Here is a 24,371-nt window from a genome sequence, read left to right as displayed (position 1 = left end):
TTTTATAATTTTCAAAATAATTGATTACTCAAATGTGCACAATTTAAATATTCAAGAAAAAATTTTTCATTTTGTAATTCAGAAAAATTTAATCTCAAAAAGGATGAAAAAATTAAAATAAATTTTAGAATCCCAATTAAGGTAAAAGCCTCAATAGATGATCACGTACCAGTATATGATCACTCCATGTATTTGTATATCTATATTCATAAATATAGGTATACAAATACATGGAGTGATCATATACTGGTACATGATCATCTATTGGGGCTTTTACCTTACCACATTAAAAATGAGTTTTTCTATTTTTAATTCCGTATCCACATTTAAGGAGGTCCTTTCGCCATCAATGTTAAATAAAAAATATTAGATTATGCATGAAATTAATTTTTATCTAATAGTTAAAGTCTTTATGTATCTACTAGTGAAGTTTAATTTATTCTTCACCGTGCAAATTTTTGAAAAAAAAATTTCGAAAAATGTTAGTATTTTTTCCGAGTCTTACGAGAAAGTCAGACCTTAACAACTTTCTCGAATTATGGCATTAATCACCGATTAGATGGGGCAAAAAAAAACTTAAAATAAGGTTTTCGAAATATTCAGGTTTCATTTTTTGCAATAAAATATATAGGTTGCCGTGGAATTTATTGAGAAATTATAATTATAAAATCACAGAAAATTTTTAAGTAACCTACATTTAAATGGCGTCAGAACATTTGCCAACGTTGAGTAGCGCGCGAGCTTCAGACCATTCAATAAATTCAAACTAAACTTTAACGCGCTTATGTTTTTCATACATACACTGATAAAAAAATTGACTCGACTCAAGAGCCAAATTCTTGAACCAAGAATTCCATTTTGAAGAAAATGATTTTCTTGAGTCAAGAGAATAAATTCTTGACTCAAGAAAAATTTCTTAGACCAAGAATAATTTCTTAGCTCAAGAATTTATTCTCTTGACTCAAGAAAATCATTTTCTTCAAAATGGTATTCTTGGTTCAAGAGTTTGGCTCTTGAGTCAAGTCAATTTTTTTATCAGTGTATGCTTCTTATTAGTTAATTTATTGTTAATAAATTTTCATATTTCATAATTGAAAAATAAAACAATAATTAAAAAATACTAGCATTCCTACCATGAGACATTAGAATGTTATGGTTTAGTGACTAAACATTTTTAATTAATTTATTTATTTACACGGACTGCAAAAAGTTAAACATGGTTAAGGTTATATTGTGCGAATAAAAATGTAAACAATCGAAATAAATCGTTGTCAAATCACGGACAGGTTACTAACAGCTGATTTATAAGAGTCAAATTAATTTTTGTATTTAACTATTTTTTTTTTTTTATTTTCAAAATTTTAACGATTAATACCTTATATACTATTTATTTTTTAAATTTAGGAATTTTTATGGGTTTTTTATTTTAATTTATCGAATATCGACTACTACAGTTGTTGTAACTCAACTGGAGCGAAAGGACTTCCTTAAAAGTAAACTATAGTATCCACAGATTCGGTAGAATCTGGCGCCAAGTTCCGTTCAAATCCGTTGTAAACGGAGCGCCAGACTACCGACTATGTTTACTGTAAGCAGAACGGTTTTTTGAGGTTGCGAAATTTTATTTAATTCTACGGTACTTTTTTTACCCAATTCGTTTATCATAACAGTGATTCATAATTTATTTCACCGTATTAATTAATTATATTCACTTATAACAATTTATTTACTTGAAATTATTAAATTTTATCATCACATACTATAGCTCACTCAGAAATTTCGATCCAGACTTTTTTTTGATGGAGAAAGGTCAGCGCCACAGACTAGATAAAATAAAAATGTGTAGTAATCCTCCTATAGATACGCAACTACAGTTAAAAAAAGTAATTCACAGCTTACATTTACGGCCGTCAGGGTGCACTGGAATTATATCTACATAAGCTGTAGCTTCAAGGGGATAGTTTGCAGTAAAAATGCTGCCAACGCGAGATTTAAGTTGGTACCAATTGTAAATTTTCATTATAATTACAAAAAATACTAAAATCCGAACAAAAACAGTTTCACTGTAAAAAAATCGCGCCAAGTCCACGTTCATAAGACTATTAGGAAAAAAAAAATTTTTTTTTCTTTACAAAAAGATACAAAATTAAAAAATTAAAAAATCTAAGTAACCGATATGATTGTTTATGATTTTCGGAAATTAAAAAAAATCTTATTGTAAATTTAAAAATTAAAAAAAAAATTTTAGAACGTACTTGGTGTGCGTCATTGTGCATTTCAATTTTTTTAAAGTCCTAATAAATAGATTTTACGAATTTCATTAAAAGTAAAATATTTTGCAACCACGCACACTAAATACGTTCTAAAATTTTTATTTAATTTTTAAATTTACAATAAGATTTTTTTTAATTTCCGAAAATCATAAACAATCATATCGGTTACTTAGATTTTTTAATTTTGTATCTTTTTGTAAAGAAAAAAAAATTTTTTTTTTCCTAATAGTCTTATGAACGTGGACTTGGCGCGATTTTTTTACAGTGAAACTGTTTTTGTTCGGATATTACACTACAAGGGCAGAAAGTTGAGATTTCTGCACTGCGCGCCATGTGCCCGAGGCGAAGCCGAGCAGGGATCAGGCATCAAATATACCTGTCAATAAAGATATTAATTTATAATCTATCATATTACTACTTTCTTTTGAGAAAAGATCTTAATTTAATTAAATATATTTAAAATTATAAATATATTATAAATTAACTCTGATTTTAAAAATAAAAAAAAAATAGAATAATGAAATAATAATCGTAAAATGCATAGGGGTCATTTCACCAAATAAGAACATTTTTACGGGGCGACCCTCGTGGATTATGTTTAAAATTTATGGAGGTGTTCTCTATCATAAGACAAAAATTCCCTGAGAGTTTTAGCTCTTAATACGCAGCGGTCTTGAAGTTACGATTTTTTGAAATTTTGGAAAAAATTTTTTTTCAACTTTTTCGTCAATTTTTCTGATATGAAAAACATTTTTAAACAAAATCGAAAAACATTGTATTTTGTAGGAAAAATTCTCAGCTTTTGAATGAAAATATTTATTTTTTCATAAACTCATCAGAAGACCCTTAAAAATCGAATTAAAGTGGAAAAATTGATTTTTTTCGGTGTGCAGCCCAAAATTCTTCAAATTTGAATTTTTTTTCTGAAAGCTGAGAGTTTTTTACACAAAATATAGCGTTTTGCCGATGTGCATATTTTTTGTTTCGTCACAATTAAATTAAATGTTAGATTCACTATGTAGTAATATAATTCAGAATAGTAATATAATTTTCTCTTTAATACTAAAATTATAGTACTCAGAAATTTTGAACCACCAGCTTAAAAGATGAGTCTATACTTCGTCACTTATCATGCAGATGGCGCTCACAACTCCCTCTATTTACTTTCATTTTGTGATTCTTTCTTGAGCGATTTCTTTTCGGATCGTTTGTTCTTAACAAAAATATAATTGCTCAAGTTTTTAAGTAATAATTGTTGCGTTACTTTGATATTGCATCGCCATGAGTAAACGTATACGGTCAGTAAATTGTTGTAATTCATTCAATGAGTCACGTAAGTAACTAATACAGTGCACTTGACCTCTTATGTATAACCTCTACGTAGAACCAATTAAATTAATGGCCTTGTGTTTAATATTGACTTTTGACATCTAATTAAACGAAACTTTTAGATAAAAAAGGAGTTAAAGATTTAAGAAAATTTCCCGACGAAGATCGTTGGAAATTTCCTGACTTAGATGACACTTCAATGTTATGTGTGCGTTGTCGATTCCGTGTCAAAGAATATATTCCGCCGGCATCAGAGGAAGAGGAAATTATTTCAAGTCAAATTAGTGTTGAAAGTCTGAGTATATCAGCTGAAATTTGTACTCAAGGAAGCAGTTTATCTCGAACTGTCAGTAATTTTAGCGACAATCTATGTGATTACAATGATCATTCTTTAGAGCGATTTTTGAAAATTCCTCTTATTGAAAAAGACAGGTAAAAATTTTCTATTGATTAAGTTTTTCATTTACTGAGTGAAAACTTACTTAATTATTTTCCTATGCGTTTAATTTAAGGTTATATTCTGAAAAAATTATGGAGTAAAAACTTGATGAGAGCTATGCTGCCCTAGAGAATAAGTTCCAATCACAATTTGGAATAGTACCTGAATCTACCTACAGAAAGATTAATCAAGATCATTGTTCCATGATAGCTAAAGTGAAGAAATTATATAACGCTGAAAGTGACAAGTAAATTTTTTTAACAATCGATCATTTTAAAATATCTTCATTTTTTCATATTAATACGATCGATCGTTTGCTTTACAGATCAATAAAAAAGAAGCTGCTTTCAATTTTACCCGACAGTTGGGAAGTCAGTCGTATAGCATCTGAATTTAACTATTCTCGAAAAATGGTACTGAATCTTAAAAATGATATCAGTGAATCTGAGAATGTTGATTTAGACTCTGGTGAAATGACTACTAATACTTTGAATCCCACAAAAGTTCCAGGCAATCAGCCGCTTAAGTTAGATGTAAAAAAACTTGTCATTGATTTTATGAAAGCGAAAAAACTCAAAACAATTAGCGGGCATGAAAGATTTTAAATCTGTGAAGGATTGTGATGGAAATCGAACTAGGGTACAAAAAAAGTTGATTCTTTGTAATTTAAAAGAATTGTACCAAAGCTTCAAAGCGCAATATAATTCAGTGGCAATCGGATTTTCTAAATTCGCTAGTTTGAGGCCTACTTATTGTATTCTTGCTGGAAGTAGTGGTACACATGTCGTATGTGTTTGTACTATTCATCAAAATGTAAAATTGATGTTAGAAGGTACTTGTGTATTTGACATTCTCTATAATTGTACTAAAACTAGTTATTAATCTTATTACATTTATTCCATTTAGGATGTAATTTTCCAAAATTTGCGAAAAACACCGATTGGGTTGTAGAATCTCAGCCAATTTACAAAAATTTATTAAATAAATTAGTTTGTAACAATCCAAAAGAATCGTGCTTTTCCAGAATGTGCAATAGTTGTCCAAATAATGAAGAAATCGCTGATTATTTTCGTGTGTCGTTTAATGAATCTGATGTTAATGAAATCCAATATAAAATGTGGACATCAACAGACCGTTGTACTATTGTGAATGTTACTTCAGATTCCGAAGACTTCATCGAGACTTTAGTGACGCAACTTGATAAGCTTTTGAAACATGATTTTATTGCGAAAACACAAAGTCGATTTTTTTCTGATACAAAACTAAATTTAAAGAGCGGGGAATTCGCCGTAGTATTTGACTTTGTGGAAAATTATGCATTCGTTGTGCAGGAAGCAGCTCAAAGCTTTCATTGGAATAATGATCAAGCTACTATATTTCCAATGGTGATTTATTATAACGAAAATGATACTATTAAGCATTTGAGCTTTGTTGGTATTTCAGATTGTCTTAAGCACGAAACAGTTTTAATTTATTTATTTCAAGAGCAATTGATTGCCTTTCTTAAAAAGAAGTTTGCTGTCATCAATACGATTTTTTACTTCTCTGATGGAGCTCCACAACAATTCAAAAACAAGAAAGCATTTACAAACTTATGTTATCATTATGCTGACTTCGAAATCAACGCTGAGTGGTATTTTTTTGCAACTGCCCATGGCAAAGGACCATGCGATGGTCTTGCGGGTTCATTAAAACGATATGCTGCTAGAGCTTCATTACAAATGAACAATAAAGAGCATATACTGAAACCACAAGATTTGTTTTCCTGGGGAACGAAAAATTTTACAAGCGTTGACTTTACTTTTATAGCTAATGACGATTATTTAATAAAAAAAAATGTGTTAGACGTACGATATTCTCAATCGAAAACGGTGAAAGGTACACAGTCATTACACACTTTTGTGCCTTTAAAAGATGAAATTGGTTATGCTTCATTAAAACTGTGTCCACATCTAAAAAAGTTCAAAAATAAAAGTATTTTAATTATAATGAATTTGCGTTTAATTTAATTGTGACGAAACAAAAAATATGCACATCGGCAAAACGCTATATTTTGTGTAAAAAACTCTCAGCTTTCAGAAAAAAAAATTCAAATTTGAAGAATTTTGGGCTGCACACCGAAAAAAATCAATTTTTCCCCTTTAATTCGATTTTTAAGGGTCTTCTGATGAGTTTATGAAAAAATAAATATTTTCATTCAAAAGCTGAGAATTTTTCCTACAAAATACAATGTTTTTCGATTTTGTTTAAAAATGTTTTTCATATCAGAAAAATTGACGAAAAAGTTGAAAAAAAATTTTTTCCAAAATTTCAAAAAATCGTAACTTCAAGACCGCTGCGTATTAAGAGCTAAAACTCTCAGGGAATTTTCGTCTTATGATAGAGAACACCTCCATAAATTTTAAACATAATCCGCGAGGATCGCCCCGTAAAAATGTTCTTATTTGGTGGAATGACCCATAGAAAAAAAAAATCCTACAAAAAACAGTTTCACTGTAAACCGTCGCGCCGAGTACGCGTTCAACTATTGTTACAAACTATAATGATTTGATTTTTACAAAAAACTATTAAATCAAAAAAAAAAAAAAACCAAGTACAAAAAATTTTTTAGATTAAAAAAGCGCCAAAGACAGTAAATATTAAGGAAAAAAATTTAATGTACTTGGTGTGCATTATAATTCACACTACTAATATCAATTTGAAAAACTGTGGGTAATCAAAGTATTCGAATGATGCACACCAAGTACATTAAATTTTTTTCCTTAATATTTACTGTCTTTGGCGCTTTTTTAATCTAAAAAATTTTTTGTACTTGGTTTTTTTTTTTTTTTTTGATTTAATAGTTTTTTGTAAAAATCAAATCATTATAGTTTGTAACAATAGTTGAACGTGTACTCGGCGCGACGGTTTACAGTGAAACTGTTTTTTGTAGGATATCTCTTTTTTTTTGTCAAGAATATATTAAGTGACATAATCACATATTTTATCAAAATTTTTAAATTCCAAATATGTACCCCTTAAATAATTCAGATAATTTTTAACTTCCCGCTAAAAATCTCAGATTTTCAAAAATCGGGAAGTTATTGTTTTCACCCCGTTTTGCAAAAATCGAGTTTTCATCAGATCTCGACGTTTGAAGGTCACAGGAAGCTTCCCTGACTATCCCCGCGAGGTTGTCACTATGTCTGTATGTATGTATGTGTGTGTGTGTATGTGTGTGTGTGTGTGTGTGTGTGTGTGTGTGTGTGTGTGTGTGTGTGTGTGTGTGTAAGTATGTGAATCACTTATAACTTTTGAACGGTTGAACCGATTTCATCGCGGTTGGTGCCATTCGAAAGGGCTTCGCCAAACTTAGATTTCCTGAGAATTTGAACCGATTCGGACCGATAGATTTTGATAAATTTTGAAAAATCTCAAAAAAAATTAGAAAAAAATCATTTTTGAAAGTGGTTTTTTTGGAATATCTTTTAAACGGCTTGATCGATCAATTTCAAAAACTAATCAGCTCTTAACGTCAAAAAACCACGCCGATCGGCGCTAATCCGGTCAAAATCGGTTGATTCGTTCGAGAGATAGCGTGAACGAAATAAAACCGAAAAAACTGTTTTTTTCACATAACTTCGTCATTTCTTCTCGGATCGTTTTTGATGATGTAGAATAATTTCAGAGGTTAAAAAACCGCGTCGATTGCCGCCAAAAACGTGGAAATCGGTTGATTAGTTCGAGAGATATCCTCGACGAAATATTTGGAAATAAGGATTTTTTCAACATAACTTCGACATTTTTTGGAATAACTTTCAAACAGCTCTACCGATCGATTCCAAAAACTAATCAGCTCTTAACATCATAAAACCACGTCGATTGCCACCAAGCTGGTCAAAATCGGTTGATTCGTTCGAGAGATATCGTGAACGAAAGAAACCCGAAAAAAATGTTTTTTTGGGATTACTCTGAAATTTTCGGTTCAATCAATTAAATCCTGAAAATCACTTATGAGGATGATAAAACTGCGTCGAACGGCGCCAACCGCGTAAAAATTGGTTGATCCATTCAAAAGTTATTGCGGTTTGAAAATTCCAAAAATAGTCTTCTATGAAACTTCTATCAGACTTTTGAGCTGGGAGAGCTCAAATGCATTGAAATATTATTTCTCTGAACTCAGTGAGCTCAAAATATCACATAAATTATATTTTGAGCTTAAGAATCTCAAAAATTTTCAACTTCTCGCTACGAAAATAAAAGATTTTTAAAAATCGAGAAGTTATTGTTTTCACCCCGTTTTGCAAAAATCGAGTTTTCATCAGATCTCGACGTTTGAAGGTCACAGGAAGCTTCCCTGACTGTCCCCGCGAGGTTGTCACTGTGTGTGTGTGTGTGTGTGTGTGTGTGTGTGTGTGTGTGTGTGTGTGTGTGTGTGTGTGTGTGTGTGTGTGTGTGTGTGTGTGTGTGTGTGTGTGTGTGTGTGTGTGTGTGTGTGTGTGTGTGTGTGTGTGTGTGTGTGTGTGTGTGTGTGTGTGTGTGTGACCCTCATATAACTTTTAAACGGCTTGACCGATTTCATCGCGGTTGGTGCCATTCCAAAGGTCTTGACCAAACTTAGATTTTCAATACACTTTGGACCGATTCAGACCGGTAGATTTGGAGAAATTTTGAGAAATCTCAGAAAAATTTTTGTTGAAAGTGGTTTTTTTGGAATAACTTTTAAACGGCCTCATCGATTAACTTCAAAAACTAATCCGCTCTTAAGCTTGAAAAACCACGTCGATCACTGCTAATCCGGTCAAAATCGATTGATTCGTTCAAGAGATAGCATGAACGAAAAAAAACCGAAAAAACTGTTTTTTTCACATAACATCGACATTTCTTGACGAATTGTTTTTAGTGATAGAGAATAATTATTAGAGCTCAAAAAACAGCATCGATTACAGCCAAGAACATGAAAATCAGTTGATTAGTTCAAGAGATATTGTCAACGAAATATTCGACAACAAGTGTTTTTTTAACATAACTCTGACATTTCCTGTTGGATCACTTTTAAGGGGGTTTTCTAGTCTAGAGGCCCGAATTCCGAGCGTACGTTTCTTAGCAGTCGATAAAGAAAAAAGCATTTGATATTTGGACTGTCAATTTTCTTATCATTTGTTTACTTATATTCAGAGAGTACACAACATTAATTTCAAAAAAAAAAAAATTTTTAACTTCCCGCTAAGAAAATCGAAGATTTTCAAAAATCGGGAAGTTATTGTTTTCACCCCGTTTTGCAAAAATCGAGTTTTCATCAGATCTCGACGTTTGAAGATCACAGGAAGCTTCCCTGACTATGCCCGCGAGGTTGTCACGGTGTCTGTATGTATGTGTGTGTGTGTGTGTGTGTGTGTGTGTGTGTGTGTGTGTGTGTGTGTGTGTGTGTGTGTGTGTGTGTGTGTGTGTGTGTGTGTGTGTGTGTGTGTGAAAGTATGTGAACCGCTTATAACTTTTGAACGGCTTGACCGATTTCATTGCGGTTGGTGCCATTCGAAAGGGCTTGACCAAACTTAGATTTTGAAAACTATTTGGACAGATTCAAATCAATAGATTTTGAGAAATCTTCAAAAAACTGAAAAAAAAATTTTTTTCAAATGTGGTTTTTTTGGAATAACTTTTAAACGGCTTAAAGGTTCAATTCCAAAAACTAATCAGCTCTTAACCTTAAAAAACCACGTCAATCGCCACCAGTCCGGTCAAAATCGGTTGATTCGTTCGAGAGATATCGTGAACGAAAGAAAACCGAAAAAAGTGTTTTTTCGGAATAACTCCAAAATTCCTAGCGCGATCAATTCAAAATTTAAGATTCTTTGTGACGCTTAAAAAACTGCATCGAATGCTTCTAACCGCGTAAAAATCGGTTTATTCATTCAAAAGTTATTGCGGTTTAAAAATTCAAAAAATAGTGTCTTATCAAATCTCTATCAGACTTTTGAGCTCGAAGAGCTTTAAAGCATAGGAAAGCAATCTCTTTGAGCTCGGAGAGCTCAAAATAACCCATAAATTGTATTTTTGAGCTCGAAGAGCTCAAAAACGTCATTGGTACAATTTTAAGCGCCTAAGTATGGAATTAGCGGGAAGTTGCAGGGATGGCCTTCAGGGTCAACCGTTTTCCTAATTTTTTATTCATGAATTTTTGTAATAATTTAGTAACAAACGAAATTATTACAATACTTTTACTTTGAATGACTAGCGTGACTGACCAATGTGATATCTTTGTATTGTTTTTGAATTTTTTAATAGCTTCTATTGAAAATATAATTTGTATCGTAAGGTAAAGTACCCAGTACTTGAACACTCATAAAAATAGGACTAGTACTTGAACAGACTTTTAGAATTGTTGAAATACAAAATCCGTATATTTATCATAAATAATATGCGCATGTTATAATTATTCAATGATACAATAATTCATTTCTGTAAGTTTTTTCAATTATACATCAGAACAATTATATTTTAGTTAGCCGATAGATGCTATTTTTTTTCATGAAAAAGGTATACCTTAACCGTATACTAAACCGTAAACCGAACAATCAGTAAAAAAAACCGGTATATCATCATTTTAAGTAAAAAACATTGTACCACCTAATGAATAGTCTTTTCTAAAAAATACGTATTTTTTGCAAAGATATAAGCTATGATTTTTATATTAAATTTTAGCGTCTAACTATACCTCCAGATTTTCAAAGTGGTACCCAAAACTTGAACAAGCTGGGGTCGTATAATTTTAACAGCACTCTCATCTCTAATAGGTTTATAAACGAGTGATCAGCATTATGGTTTTTATTAATTACTGCAAATTTAATGAGTTTTATAGCTAAAAATTTGTGTAGTTGAAAATTATTGAACGTCTTGAATTGAGTTTTTTTATTTATAATTGAAAATTTGCTTTGTCATTCATAAAAAATGTAATTAAAAAAATTAAATACAAATATTTCTCATTTTTAAATAAACATATTATATATTGATAGTATTATTTTGAATATTAAACAAAACAAAATATTAAATTACATATAAACTATCACTACAGTTAAGATTTTTAAAATACAGTGGTAATGGTTTTGCGGCTTTACCTACTGTCGTATGTCGAAATTCTAAACTAAATACCAACTACTTATGAGCGCTAAGTTTAGTATATTTAGTATTCGCTGGGTGCGTAAGGCATAGTGGGGGACACAAAACTGATGTCAGCGCCCGCTGCGGACAATACGGAACTAAGGGTGGCTCTTTATTACTAAAGACTATGAAAATAACACGTGTCAGTTTAATTAAATAAATAAAACAAAATGGGTCATCAAAGTTGTTGTGTAGTTGATTGCAAAAATACTAGTAGAAATAGCAATTGTAAATTTTATAAGTTTTCGGTTGCCAACTGGAAATTAAATCAGCGAAAAAAATGAATAGCTGCTGCTCAACATCTCTCACATGTTCAGTCAGAACTAAATTTTTACCCTTTATTTAAGTTTGTGGTTGAAAAATAATATTATGGGTAATAGATTGAAAGTCGGTTCTTAACACAAATTCAATTTTTTATCTGCAAAATTAAATAAAAAAAAATAAAAATTTAAGATACATTCGTAAATATATAATTAAGTTAAATAAAGCTATTTGTTATTCTTTATATAATTTCAAATTGTTATATATTCAATATTAATACTGATTTTTCATTCAATATTAATTTAACAACAAACACCTTGACAGATTTTAACACTGCTTAACCTAATTCACTTGAGACTTGTTTTAGTTATTGTGTTTATTGTCCTTACTGTTTTCATCTGACCCAAGGAAAAATTTTTAATTTAATCTACACTCTGTGTAATATGTCACATTTTACATAGAAAAAAAATTTTTTTCAAGTTTATTTAATTTCTTAAATAACTATTTGGCATCCAATACATGTAAATTTTCTTAAAAGAGCCACCGTAAGTTGTATCGTAAGGTGGCGCTGAGGTCACGCACCCAGCGAATACTAACTACTGATGGTAGAATAACAGGTTAATAAGTAGTGCCAACTTCGAAATAACAATATTCGCCCTAAATTTGTGAAATCTCTCGTAGAATCAAAAACAGGCGCAAGCAAAAATTTTCAAACTTGAAATATATTAAATAATTGTTAAAACCCAATAATTTTTTGTAATATATGCATAATTCGTTAAAAAAAACTTATTAACAATGGTCTAAAGTGTTATTCTCTTAGCAATAATAGAAAAATATAGAGCTAAATATATGAGGAGGTTATGTTGACATATGATTAGAGAATAGAGACACAGTGTCTCTCGCCATATGTTGGACATGTACTCGGCGCGATACACTGTCGTGTCTCTGGATTAAGAAAAAAATCTGTGTATTTTTTCAAATAATTATTTGTTCAATAATGAATTTATTTATTTGAAAATATCTATCAGAATAAAAAATATTTCTCGTTTTTTTTTGTAATTTAAATATTTAATAAGTCTCATTTCATTAAAATAAATATTTATTTTCTTTAATTAACTTAGTTTCAACCTAAAATCATCGACACATAACAAGACAGATACACCCTGGCGGATTCGTGGTCACGGTAAAATGATCGTGAAACGACGGTGAATGTACCGTGAATTCACAGTGTCGACAAATGATCGTCGAATGACCGTCACTTGACTATCGAACGGCCGTCATTTGACAGTGAACGACGTGTATCATTGTGAAAGTTTTTCACTGTTGCTTTATGATTTTTATTCTGTATAGTTATCATACTTCACTCTTCGAAAAACCAAATTTTTACTTGACTTCTCCGATTTTTTATCTAAGTAAAAATCGTAGATCATCGATCGATCGTCTGTCATTTGATAGTCATTCGAAAACATATAAATTGTCAAAAAACCGTAACTTGGTGGTAGATGCACAGTAGTCTGTGAGTGAAACGAGCGTATAATGTCGGTAAGTCAGGAATTTTTTACTAGTCAACAATGAAAAAGTGCTGATTATATTTTTTTTTTATTTCATTAAAAATACTCAGTGTATAAAAAGATAGGTAAATGAGAAATTTTCAGTAAATAATCGGGATGAAAAATTTGAAAAAAATATTAAATTATCGTAATTTTGTTTATTTCAAAGTAAAATTATAAAAAATTAATCAGATTACAGGCAATCAACAGAGATCCATCATTTCAATATTTTTCAGAAGAGTTTATGGCTTACAAGTGTTGAATTTTTTTCATAGTTTTAAATGAGAAACCATAATACCTTTTGATTATGAAAAATATAATAATCAATATTGTTTTTTTTTTTTTTTTTTTTTTAGAGACGAAAACTTTAATTTCAAAATTACGGAAAAATTGTTTGTTATCAAGAAAAATTATTATGAGATATTTTTTTTTAACAATTCAATTTTTAGCAATTTCTTTTCGAGATCTTTTTTTATACAGTTAATAATTTTACCGTAATTTTGAAATTAAGAATTTCGTAACCATAAAAAATTTGAATCATTTATTACGATTATTATTTTGAAGTCATGGAAAAAATATAACTTTATTTAAGCTATTTTTATCTGTGCAATGAAAAAAAATGACTTGGTTTTGACACCTTATGATGTGACTGAATCCAACGTTTCATGCAGTGTCTTAGATAGCCTAGCTGGTAGAGCCTTGGGCGCGCGACCAGATGAATCGGGTTCGAGTCTCGGTCTAGACTGTCCGAAATATTTTTTTTCATTTTATTGTCCGTGATAGTAACGTAAAATCACAGTATTTCGACAGTATATTGAGTATACAGTGCCGGTCATAACGTCGTAGATTCACTTGCGTATGCACCGTAAATATTCAATAAATTCATAGTAGACATCGTTCACAACGGTATCCGATGCTGATTAACAGATCGCTCGGTAAGAACGAACTTTATACGGTGAAATGACCGTGAAACAACCGTCATTCGACCGTGCTTTCACCGTGTCGCCGAAACCGCCAGGGCATTCATAACAATCACAAGTAAGGTTAGGCTTATAAACATAAGTAATAGAGTGAGCGCGACTACCGACTTTCGGACTTTCTGCCGCCTCGTGTCTCGTTGTCAGTGCATGAATACATTATTTCGGTTCCCCGTCGTAGGACGCATGCGCGACTTGATCACGGCATAAAACTGAGGCTTTCTGCCGTGAAATCGCAGCGGGAACCCCGTACTTTCGACCGGCATAGTAAGAAAAATATTTTTCTGTCCTCCAGGCGGAAAGTGGCAACTTTCGGCCCGCTGCGCTAAACGAAATTGCCGCTTTCCGCCTCTGTCGGACAGAAAAATAGTATACAAACCTATGGCAGGAAAATAATAAATATCTCAGATCACATATATGTCGACCTCGGCTTCGCCTCGGGCAACATATATGTGTTCTGAGACATTTCTCATTTTCTTGCCACAGGTGTGTAATATACTATTTCTGCCCTCCAGGCGGAAAGTGGCAACTTTCGGCCCGCTGCGCTAAACGAAATTGCCGCTTTCCGCCTCTGTCGGACAGAAAAATAGTATACAAACCTATGGCAGCAAAATAATAAATATCTCAGATCACATATATGTCGACCTCGGCTTCGCCTCGGGCAACATATATGTGTTCTGAGACATTTCTCATTTTCTTGCCACAGGTGTGTAATATACTATTTAAGCCCAACTACCTTATTTAAAATATCATTTTTAACAGTCGAGACCATTTTTTTCTCGCTTTGCTCTCACGGAGTTCAACGAAACTATCTCTGTCGCACTCCCAACAGCAGAGCAATTGCAGTTTCGATTGGTTTCACGAAACGAATGAAATTTTTGAAAAAAACGCTTTGTGGTAAAATAGTTTATTAAATTATCTATTATCTCTAAAAACGTTTTTTCAAAATTTCCATTCGTTTCGCTAAGCTGATTGAAACTGCAATCACTGGTCTCGGCTGTTAATTGCAAGAAAGTTTAATTAATACCACGTGCGCACTTACAAATAAATCACTTGAACAAACAAAAAATTTGTTGATTAAAAATTTTTTTTTTCGAATTACAATTTTCACTTTTTTCTATTATGAAAAAGAAAAACATTAATTTTCATAGCGGGAAATTAGAAACATAGAGCTTAATCAATTTACATATAATGATTATTTTTCATAATGAAATTGAACTTTTTCGTAGATTTCATAGAAATCTAACTATTGCATTGGTCCTCATTCACGAAACTTTCGAAAAATTTTGCTATGTTCCGACTTAACTTGACAAGCTGTCAGAAAATACATATGGTTTACTTTTAAATGTGGATACGGAATTAAAAATAGAAAAACTCATTTCTAATGTGGTAATTGGGATTCTAAAATTTATTTTAATTTTTTCATCCTTTTTGTGATTAAATTTTTCTGAATTACAAAATGAAAAATTTTTTCTTGAATATTTAAATTGTGCAGATTTGAGTAATCAATTATTTTGAAAATTATAAAATCAAAAAAATTATTTTTTAATTATTCAAATAATTTTGATCCAATTTGAATTAGTTGACAGAGATTTTTAATCGTATAAAATTGATTAATTTGAAAATAAAATGATAGAGAAATTTCATGATAAATTACTACACTTAATTTTTTTTTTTTTTTTTCATCAAAGATTTATGAATTTTTTTTTTGTAAATATGCCACTAATACTTCGATTAGACAGTACAACAGATAATCAATAGCATGTTTAATTTACAACGAATATTTTTTTTTGAAATATTTTTGATAATTTGAAGACGAAAGTTTTGTCATTATATATTATTTATATAAAACGCTTGAGAGAAAAAAAGCAATGAATGCTCGCTTTGCGCATGCGCCGCCAATTGTAACGAGTTACTTGTCAAATGGACCAACTTTGATTGCTCTGTTTTTGTATTATGAACAAACAACAACAGCATTTTAGATTTCAAATAGCAACTTTCGGTGATCTTCTTTACATTCATACATATTTATTTTAATATTAAATAATTTTTCTTACTACGCCGGTCGAAAGTACGGGGTTCCCGCTGCGATTTCACGGCAGAAAGCCTCAGTTTTATGCCGTGATCAAGTCACGCATGCGCCCTACGACGGGGAGCCGAAATAATGTATTCATGCACTGACAACGAAACACGAGGCGGCAGAAAGTCCGAAAGTCGGTAGTCGCGCTCACTCTATTACTTATGTTTATACCCATGCAGGAAACCCCCAGAGTTGACAAAGGGGCCAGGCTTGGGCCAGTACTAGGAAACCTAGCTTCGGCGTACCTGTATTGGCCCATGCGTGGGCCAGGCTGTTTAACCCAGCCTCGGCCATACCAATGATTACCCAACCTTGGGCCAAGACTGGCTAACTCAGCCTTGGCCATTCATTGGCGACCCAAGCGTGGGCCAAGACTGGTTAACCCAGCCTCGGCCATGCCAATAATTATCCAAGCTTGTGCCAAGACTGGCTAACCTAGCCTTGGCGATTCATCGGTGACCCAAGCTTGGGCCAAGACGGGGCAACCACGCCTTGGTCGGCCCAATTATTACCCGAGCCTGGGCCAGAACTGGGTCACCCAGTCACGGCCACAATGATTACCCAAGGGTTAGCCAAGATTGGGAAACCTACACTGAAAAAAAAAATTAACTTAATTCAAGAGAAAAATTCTTGTACCAAGAAAATAACTTTGAAGAGTTTAATTGTCTTCAATCAAAACGAAAAATTCTTTAATTAAATAAAATTTACTTAAATCGAGAAAAATTTCTTAGTTTAAGAATTTTTCTACTCAAATCAAGAAGATGAAATTCTTAAAAATTATTTACTTGATTTAAGTAAATTTTTTTTTCTTTGTAGCCATGGGCGTTGAATGGCAACCAAGACTTGAGCCAGAATTGGGTAACCTAGCCTTAGCCATTCAATGGGAAATTCAAACATAATAAATCATTAAGTAATAGAATTTTAAACAGTAAACATTTATTGTTTAACGAATATTTGCTAACAAATTCTAAAATTTAAAATTTATTATTTAACCAAGACAATTGCATATCGTCAAAATTGATGTAGTCTTAAAAAAATTAAAATATAATAATTTACAGTTGAATTTTTAATATTGATAATTTTAAACATGAAAATTTATCATAAGATATTAAAAATATACAGAACGATGTACAAAGTTTGAAGTAATGTAACAACTTGACTCTTCCATTTTTTTTAACTATAATAAACATTTGTAAAAAATAGTTAATTTTCATCGAAACACAATATTAAATAACATAAATTATATAAATAATAAACCGTCACACTTCGTCACTATATAGATTTAGCTTATCAGAATAATAAGATGTGCATCAACTTATCGGTCGTACGGTGTAGGGGTTAGTTATCGGTCTGGCAAGCGCGCGGCTTGGGTTCGAATCTCGGTTAGAATGGATACGATTTTCACTTTATTTCTATAATTAGCAACAGTTAGGTTCAAATTTACTTTACTTACAAAATAAAATAAAAAAATAACATTCCAATAATTCTTTTTTATCATTTTTTATCAAATGGCATGGGCCAGAGTTGAAAATTAACTATGGCTCAGCCCTGGTAACCAGGCGTGGGCCAGTCCTGGTAACCAGGCTTGGCCCATCGTTATCATCCCAGACTTCAACCAGGACTGGGCCAAGCCTGGCTTACAAGCTTGGCCCAGAGTTTTACATAGTTGAGCCAAGGCTGGGCCAAGCTAGGCCCCGTGGTACTTTCCTCTATGGGACTATTCTTAAAATTTCCAAACTACAATTACTTTTGAATGAATAAACCGATTTTCACATGGTTGGCATCATTTGACGCAGTTTTAAAATCTTATGATTTACTTTTAAACACAAATTGATTAGACCAAAACTTCCAAATTTGAAAAATTCACTTGTTCTCAAATTTTTCGTCAACGACATCTCTTGAACCAATCAACCGATTTTCACGTTCTTTGCGGCGATCGACGTAGTTGTTTGGGCTCTAATAATTATTTGATTTCATTAAAAACGATCCGAAAAGAAATGTCGAGTTATGTAAAAAAACACTTTCTTTGAAATTTTTTGTTCACGATATCTCTCGAACAAATCAACCGATTTTGACCGGATTTAGCGGTGATCGACATGGTTTTTTAAGGTTAACAGCTGATTAGTTTTTGGAGTGGCCGTGCAAAACGCTAGACTGCGAGTTTACGTAAGTGCTGAAGAACATTCGTAGTGGTTTACCTCGGATAGCATAGCGGGAGAGTCTCTGGCTGTCAACTAAAAGTTCTGGGTTCAATTCCCGGTCGAAAGTTCCGATTTGTTTTTTCGGTTACTGCAAAAATCCCAATTGGTCCTATCTCATATCCTTTTTCCTCCCTAAAATTTCTTTTAAAAAAACCGACCGTCCATTTTTACGATAGTTGAATTATAAAGTTTACTAACACGTCTTGTATAATTAGCTTTTAGAGTATTAGACTTTTTAAAACTCTTGCTAGTATTATTTGTTGAATAAAATTTACGGTAGTAAAATGGTAAAAATCCCTTAAATTTTCTCTCCGTATAGCCTAGTGATCCGGTGAAGTAAATCTGCGTTCTGAATCTTTATATTTTGGGATCAAACTTTCTCGTCTTGACTTCTATGAACAGTGATAACGACTTGGCAAGTTTCTACATGATTGGAGGTAATCTTCCATCAATGAGAAAGACTATTGATCGCGATGATGATGCCACAGTGTGATTGCTTAAGAGCGATGAATACGCTCTTGATCATTTCTTCTATAGAAGTGCTGGATCATTTGTTACACTTTTTAATAACGTAAGAGCCTAGTGGAATGAATCTTAAGTATCAATGATTTAAGAGTCGCGTTGAAGTGTCAATACAAAGAGGTCGCAGTGTCTTTTGCTAGTAGCAAAAGCGGTTTACGAAAGCGAGTTGTGAAAGCGATTATATGGTATGGTAGACGCTTCTATAATTAGTAGAGCAATGATACGCTGCAATAAACGTGTCACAGTAATAATCTAATATTCATTCCAGATACGTAGCAGAACTGAAAATCATAAGAGGACAATAATCTATCCGTTGAATGACCTTGATGGTCCTTAGTCTTGCTTAATCTGAACCAGTGTACCGGAAAGCTCTTATTAGTGTTACTTTAGCGGCTAGTATTTACCTTCATAAACTGCTATGTACGTATGTCTTGATGTTTCGTGCAGGTCGTGCAACACAAAATGGATGATTTGATTGCCCTACGGCCAAATTTTCAAGAGTTTTGCGTAGTTGTATTGGATCATCTATATCGGACATGATTCATGCATAACTTTTGGTAAATTATTCACAATTTTTTTTTATAGTGATACGTAATTAAGACTGAGTGGTTTATTAAGTATGATTTGAAATGTTCTATAATCATGTCCGATCCATATTTGGACCATGCATGACAATGCGAGTCGATTTTTTTTTTTTCAAAGTGGCAGATCATTCCAAGATGCATAGCAACTTGTTTATAACTTAAAGCACATTAAAAAAAAGTAAATTAAAAAAAAAAAAAACGCATCGTTTAGTTAAAAAGTAATAAAAATCATAATTACTCGTGTAAAGGATTGCGTTATTTGCAAATTCAAAGCTTTTCTTCAAAATTTTTGGGAGAAAAAAGCAAAATTCATAACCTTTACAATGTAATTTCTGTATTGTATCACAAATCTGTACATTCATAATACATAGTAATAGTATTTACTTCAGCTCGTGAATATTGATAGAAAGTATTATGCGTACAAATATAATAACTTTTAGAGACTATGAATTATGATTTGTTTTCTTGTAGCATTTGTCATCACTTATTTTTGTTAGCGGATTTTGTTTATAATTGTACAAGTTAATTTTAAGTAACTATTATATACAATTGTATTAACGATCTAAGAGTTCTACCATACTAATTAGATAATTTAAATTATCAGGTAAAGGCGAAATCGAGTTCGATAATTAATTCATACCGTATTTATTTTCAACTATATTTTTAACTTCCCGCTACGAAAATCGAAGATTTTCAAAAATCGGGAAGTTATTGTTTTCACCCCGTTTTGCAAAAACCGAGTTCTCATCAGATCTTGACGTTTGAAGGTCACAGGAAGCTTCCCTGACTATCCCCGCGAGGTTGTCACGGTGTCTGTGTGTGTGTGTGTGTGTGTGTGTGTGTGTGTGTGTGTGTGTGTGTGTGTGTGTGTGTGTGTGTGTGTGTGTGTGTGTGTGTGTGTGTGTGTGTGTGTGTGTGTGTGTGTGTGTGTGTGTGTGTGTGTGTGTGTGTGAAAGCATGTGAACCGCTTATAACTTTTGAACGGCTTGACCGATTTCATCGCGGTTGGTGCCATTCGAAAGGGCTTGACCAAACTTAGATTTTGAAAACTATTTGGACCGATTCAGATCAATAGATTTTGAGAAATCTTAAAAAAACTGAAAAAAAAATTTTTTTCAAATGTGGTTTTTTTGGAATAACTTTTAAACGGCTTGATGGTTCAATTCCAAAAAATAATCAGCTTTTAACCTCAAAAAACCACGTCGATCACCACCAGTCCGGTCGAAATCGGTTGATTCGTTCGAGAGATATCGTGAACGAAAGAAAACCGAAAAAAGTGTTATTTCGGAATAACTCCAAAATTCCTAGCGCGATCAATTCAAAATTTAAGATTCTTTGTGAGGCTTGAAAAACTGCGTTGAATTCTGCCAACCGCGTGAAAATCGGTTTATTCATTCAAAAGTTATTGCGGTTTAAAAATTCAAAAAATAGTGTCATCAAATCCCTATCAGACTTTTGAGCTCGAAGAGCTCAAAAGCATAGGAAAGCAATCTCTTTGAGCTTGGAGAGCTCAAAATAACCCATAAATTGTATATTTTGAGCTCGAAGAGCTCAAAAACGTCATTGGTGCAATTTTAAGCGCCTAAGTATGGAATTAGCGGGAAGTTGCAGGGATGGCCTTCAGGGTCAACCGTTTTCCTAATTTTTTTTTTTTAGTGCACAAACCGTGGAATGATGTGTATAATTTTTCATGTATGTAAAAATCGGGAATGGTTCAAATAGAACACCCAATTCATATAAGTACTAAATTTCATTTATTAGATTTTTTTTCTTACATGCAAATACATCAGTGAAGTGCAATATTTTATTTGAAAGTCAATAACTACCCACTAGATCATATGTTATTAATGAAACATACACCGTGAATAGCTGATGAATTTCGACCCATGAATTCTTGTTGATCTTCAAAATCACTGCTTTGGTTTGGAGATAACCCTTCATCATCACTGCTTCGACTCTAGAAAACCATAAAATCCATTATAAGTGGAATATTAATAAAACTGTCATAGTATACAATAAATATTTATTATCAAAAAATAAAATTAAAAATCACATATAAAACGAAGGAAAAAAAGATATTTGCAATAAGTTTAGAGGAAATTGAAAAAAAAAAATTCAGTTAGTCTGAACCGAGATGTGAATCCGTATCTCTCAATTACTTGCCGAACTTATGAATTACTTATTATTATATCTAATGAGAAATATTTAGAATTGTCTGATTCATATTTTATATAATAATATGTAAATTCTACGAAAGTGTTAACTATAGGTAGTGGTTCGGCTTTCAATAGTTCTAAGTTTCGCAGAAAAGCCATTGTGTCAATTAATCGCTTGATAAATGGTCACACTTCTATGGCAGGTAACTTGTTCCGTTTTAAAAATTGTTAATTCTGACCAGTGCTCATGTGGAGAATCTGTTGAGGAACTGAATCATGTGTATTAATAGAGTAAAAATTTTGATGAACCTAGAGAAATTTTGCTACATGATCTTATAAAAGAAAAAATTTTCCCGCCTGATGTTATCGAAGCCTTGTTAAGTGATAAGAATCCAGCTATAGTGATTCCAATAGCCAAATGTATTAATTTTATTGATGTAAATAGATAAATAGATCATGGAGTTCTACTGTACAGGCGATTCTATCCTTTTTGCACGCTAAGCCTTTATTTGCTTAACTACTGCCTTTTCGTGTCTGCTTTTTTTGTTATAGCTGTGGTCCGACTTGTGCGTTCTGTGCCGCATTCCCCCTGTTCCTCATCTCTTCCTAGGCTCTTGAAACAGTGAAATAGGGAGACCACAGAGATCACCTAGGTTATTATAGTTGAAACAAGGCCAAGTTATCGATAATCGATAAGAAATTCTTCCTCGAAACTTTAATCTTTTTTTCTAGCACCCAGAGATCTACGCGCTAGCCAGCACTGACTAAGCGGTCATCCATCCAAGTACTAACCACAGTAAATATTGCTTAGCTTGGGTGATCGCCAGAGTCAGATGCGTGTCGCGTGGTTATCTCGGCCTCTTTATATTGTAGTAAACATTTAACTAATTTTATTATGTTCCAGTTCTTTCAGTTGTAAATCCAAATATCGTGCTATATTAGTTTTAGTGTCAGTTTTACCCACTAGATGTGTTGGTGGCTCGAATACTATAAAAACCTAGCCATCAGTTTGGATTCAGACGTAGCAAATCTTGTACCGACAACTTGGCGCTACTAAGTGCTGAAATCCCGAGTGCTTTTGAAGACAATGAAGTGCTGGTCTGTCAATTGATATAAAAGGAACTTACGACAACGTGCTGCCCGACGTGTTAGTTAAAATATTCAGACAGGAGGAAATCCCGGAGCTTTTTCTTTCCTTCGTCTACCAATAAGTTGGTTTTATAATCTTGACACTTAAATATGAAGGCATAGACGAAAAAAGAATTGTTTGCAAGGGTTCAGCTCGAGGAGGGATGCTAAGTTCACTTTTAAATACACTCTATGTGAAGCCGTTGGAATAAATTCCACGTAACAGATGTCAACTAGATGAGTTTGATGACGATGACACCTATGACAAGAGAGTCAAACACTAAAGGCAAGCGTTAGAGGATTTAAAAGATACTATGAAAGACGTTTTGAAATTCCTCGTCTCCAGTGGACTACAGTCATCATAGGAGAAATATCAGTTGTGCGTTTTCAAACGTGACAATAAAGTAGCATCGAGACAGTGGTCACTCACGATTGCATATAAAGCGGTCAAGTTTAATCTAGTTTCTAAATTATTGGGTTTATACTTTGAAAACACCTTAAAATGTGATAAACAGATTGATTCAATTCGAAAAAGATGCTTAAATTCCCTTTGTCTACACTTAGCTATCTTCGAACTACTTGGTCGGGAGTAGATTCAACGGTCTTATTACGGTTATACAGAGCACTAATTAGATCCCGTATGGAATATGGAGGGTTTCTATTTCATTCATTATCGGCTAAAGCTCCTAACAAGTTATCAGATTCAAAACAAGTCTTCAATGATCGCCATGGGATACAGTCAATTACGACCAACTTAATATTGGCGAAGGTTAAAAAATTTCTGATTCTTCTCAGTTATTAATATTTGTGTATGAATTTTCGGTCAAAAATGATGTAAAACACCGAACATTCATTGATTCCAGTACTCGATAAGTTGGTGGCCAACAGAGACAACCCATCATTTATAACTTATGAATCAAGACCTCGTTTACTGTTTGCATATGAGTTTGTATATGAGGATCTAATACCAATACAACATTATAAAGTTGCATATGATAAGACATGGTGTTATTATCATTCCTATGAATGGCTGAGATTCGTTCCAGACATAGACTTGAAAGAAGGGTTTATTTTACAAGAGATTAAAGAACTCAATCACAAATTTTATGCAATTTTTTGTTACGAATCAAGGAGTTTCTGGTTTACGGATGAATCAAAAACGGATAACAGTGAGTTTTTCAAATTTTAAAACTTTCAAGCAGCTTTAAATTCCGAAGAAAGATATCGCACAGTCAAGTACATGCCTCAATATTTATAGCAGAGGCGATAGCCATTTCCACCACCCTTGAATTGCTCTTTGATAGTAGTGAAATAGAATTTTAAATCTTTAGTAACTCCAAAAGTATCTTCGAGACGCTTAAAAATTTTTGCAACCCGGAGAAACAAAAATTTATTATCTTGTGTTTCAGGGACCAAATACACAGACTTCATTTACTAAATAAAAAAGTCAAATTATACTGGATACCTGATAATGTAGGTATTCAGTACAATAAAACTGTAGATAAATTAGCTCAAGAAAGTTCAATAGTGGGATTTGTCACCCAACAAGTCAGAGAGTTTTTTATACATGATTTTATAAAGGGAAAAGTTTATCCTCCTCATGATATTGAAACCATGTTAGAAGAAATGAATTCAGTGTCTGTGAACTAGGGTTTTTAACTTCTATGCAATCGACAAAAATATATATCGACGGAAAAATACTAAAACCAGTGCAATATCAAATTTCATAGT

General features: G+C 32.5%; 1 protein-coding gene across 4 annotated transcripts in view; it reads right to left on the bottom strand.

The window, feature by feature from the left end:
• The window catches only part of LOC123266355, a 214,096-nt gene that overhangs the window by 8,602 nt on the left and 181,123 nt on the right, over positions 1–24,371 (bottom strand). For 3 of the 4 annotated variants that reach the window (XM_044730593.1, XM_044730591.1, XM_044730592.1), the window contains one exon: positions 21,215–21,313. The exons of the other annotated variant lie outside the window; for it this stretch is intronic. In XM_044730593.1, the coding sequence (XP_044586528.1) occupies positions 21,215–21,313 (99 nt within the window). The remainder of the gene's footprint in view (positions 1–21,214; positions 21,314–24,371) is intronic. 4 annotated transcript variants of the gene reach the window in all.

This window comes from Cotesia glomerata, linkage group LG5 (assembly GCF_020080835.1).
Source record: "Cotesia glomerata isolate CgM1 linkage group LG5, MPM_Cglom_v2.3, whole genome shotgun sequence".
In the NCBI taxonomy this organism is placed as follows: domain Eukaryota; kingdom Metazoa; phylum Arthropoda; class Insecta; order Hymenoptera; family Braconidae; genus Cotesia; species Cotesia glomerata.
This window is presented reverse-complemented; position numbering and strand designations above follow the sequence as displayed.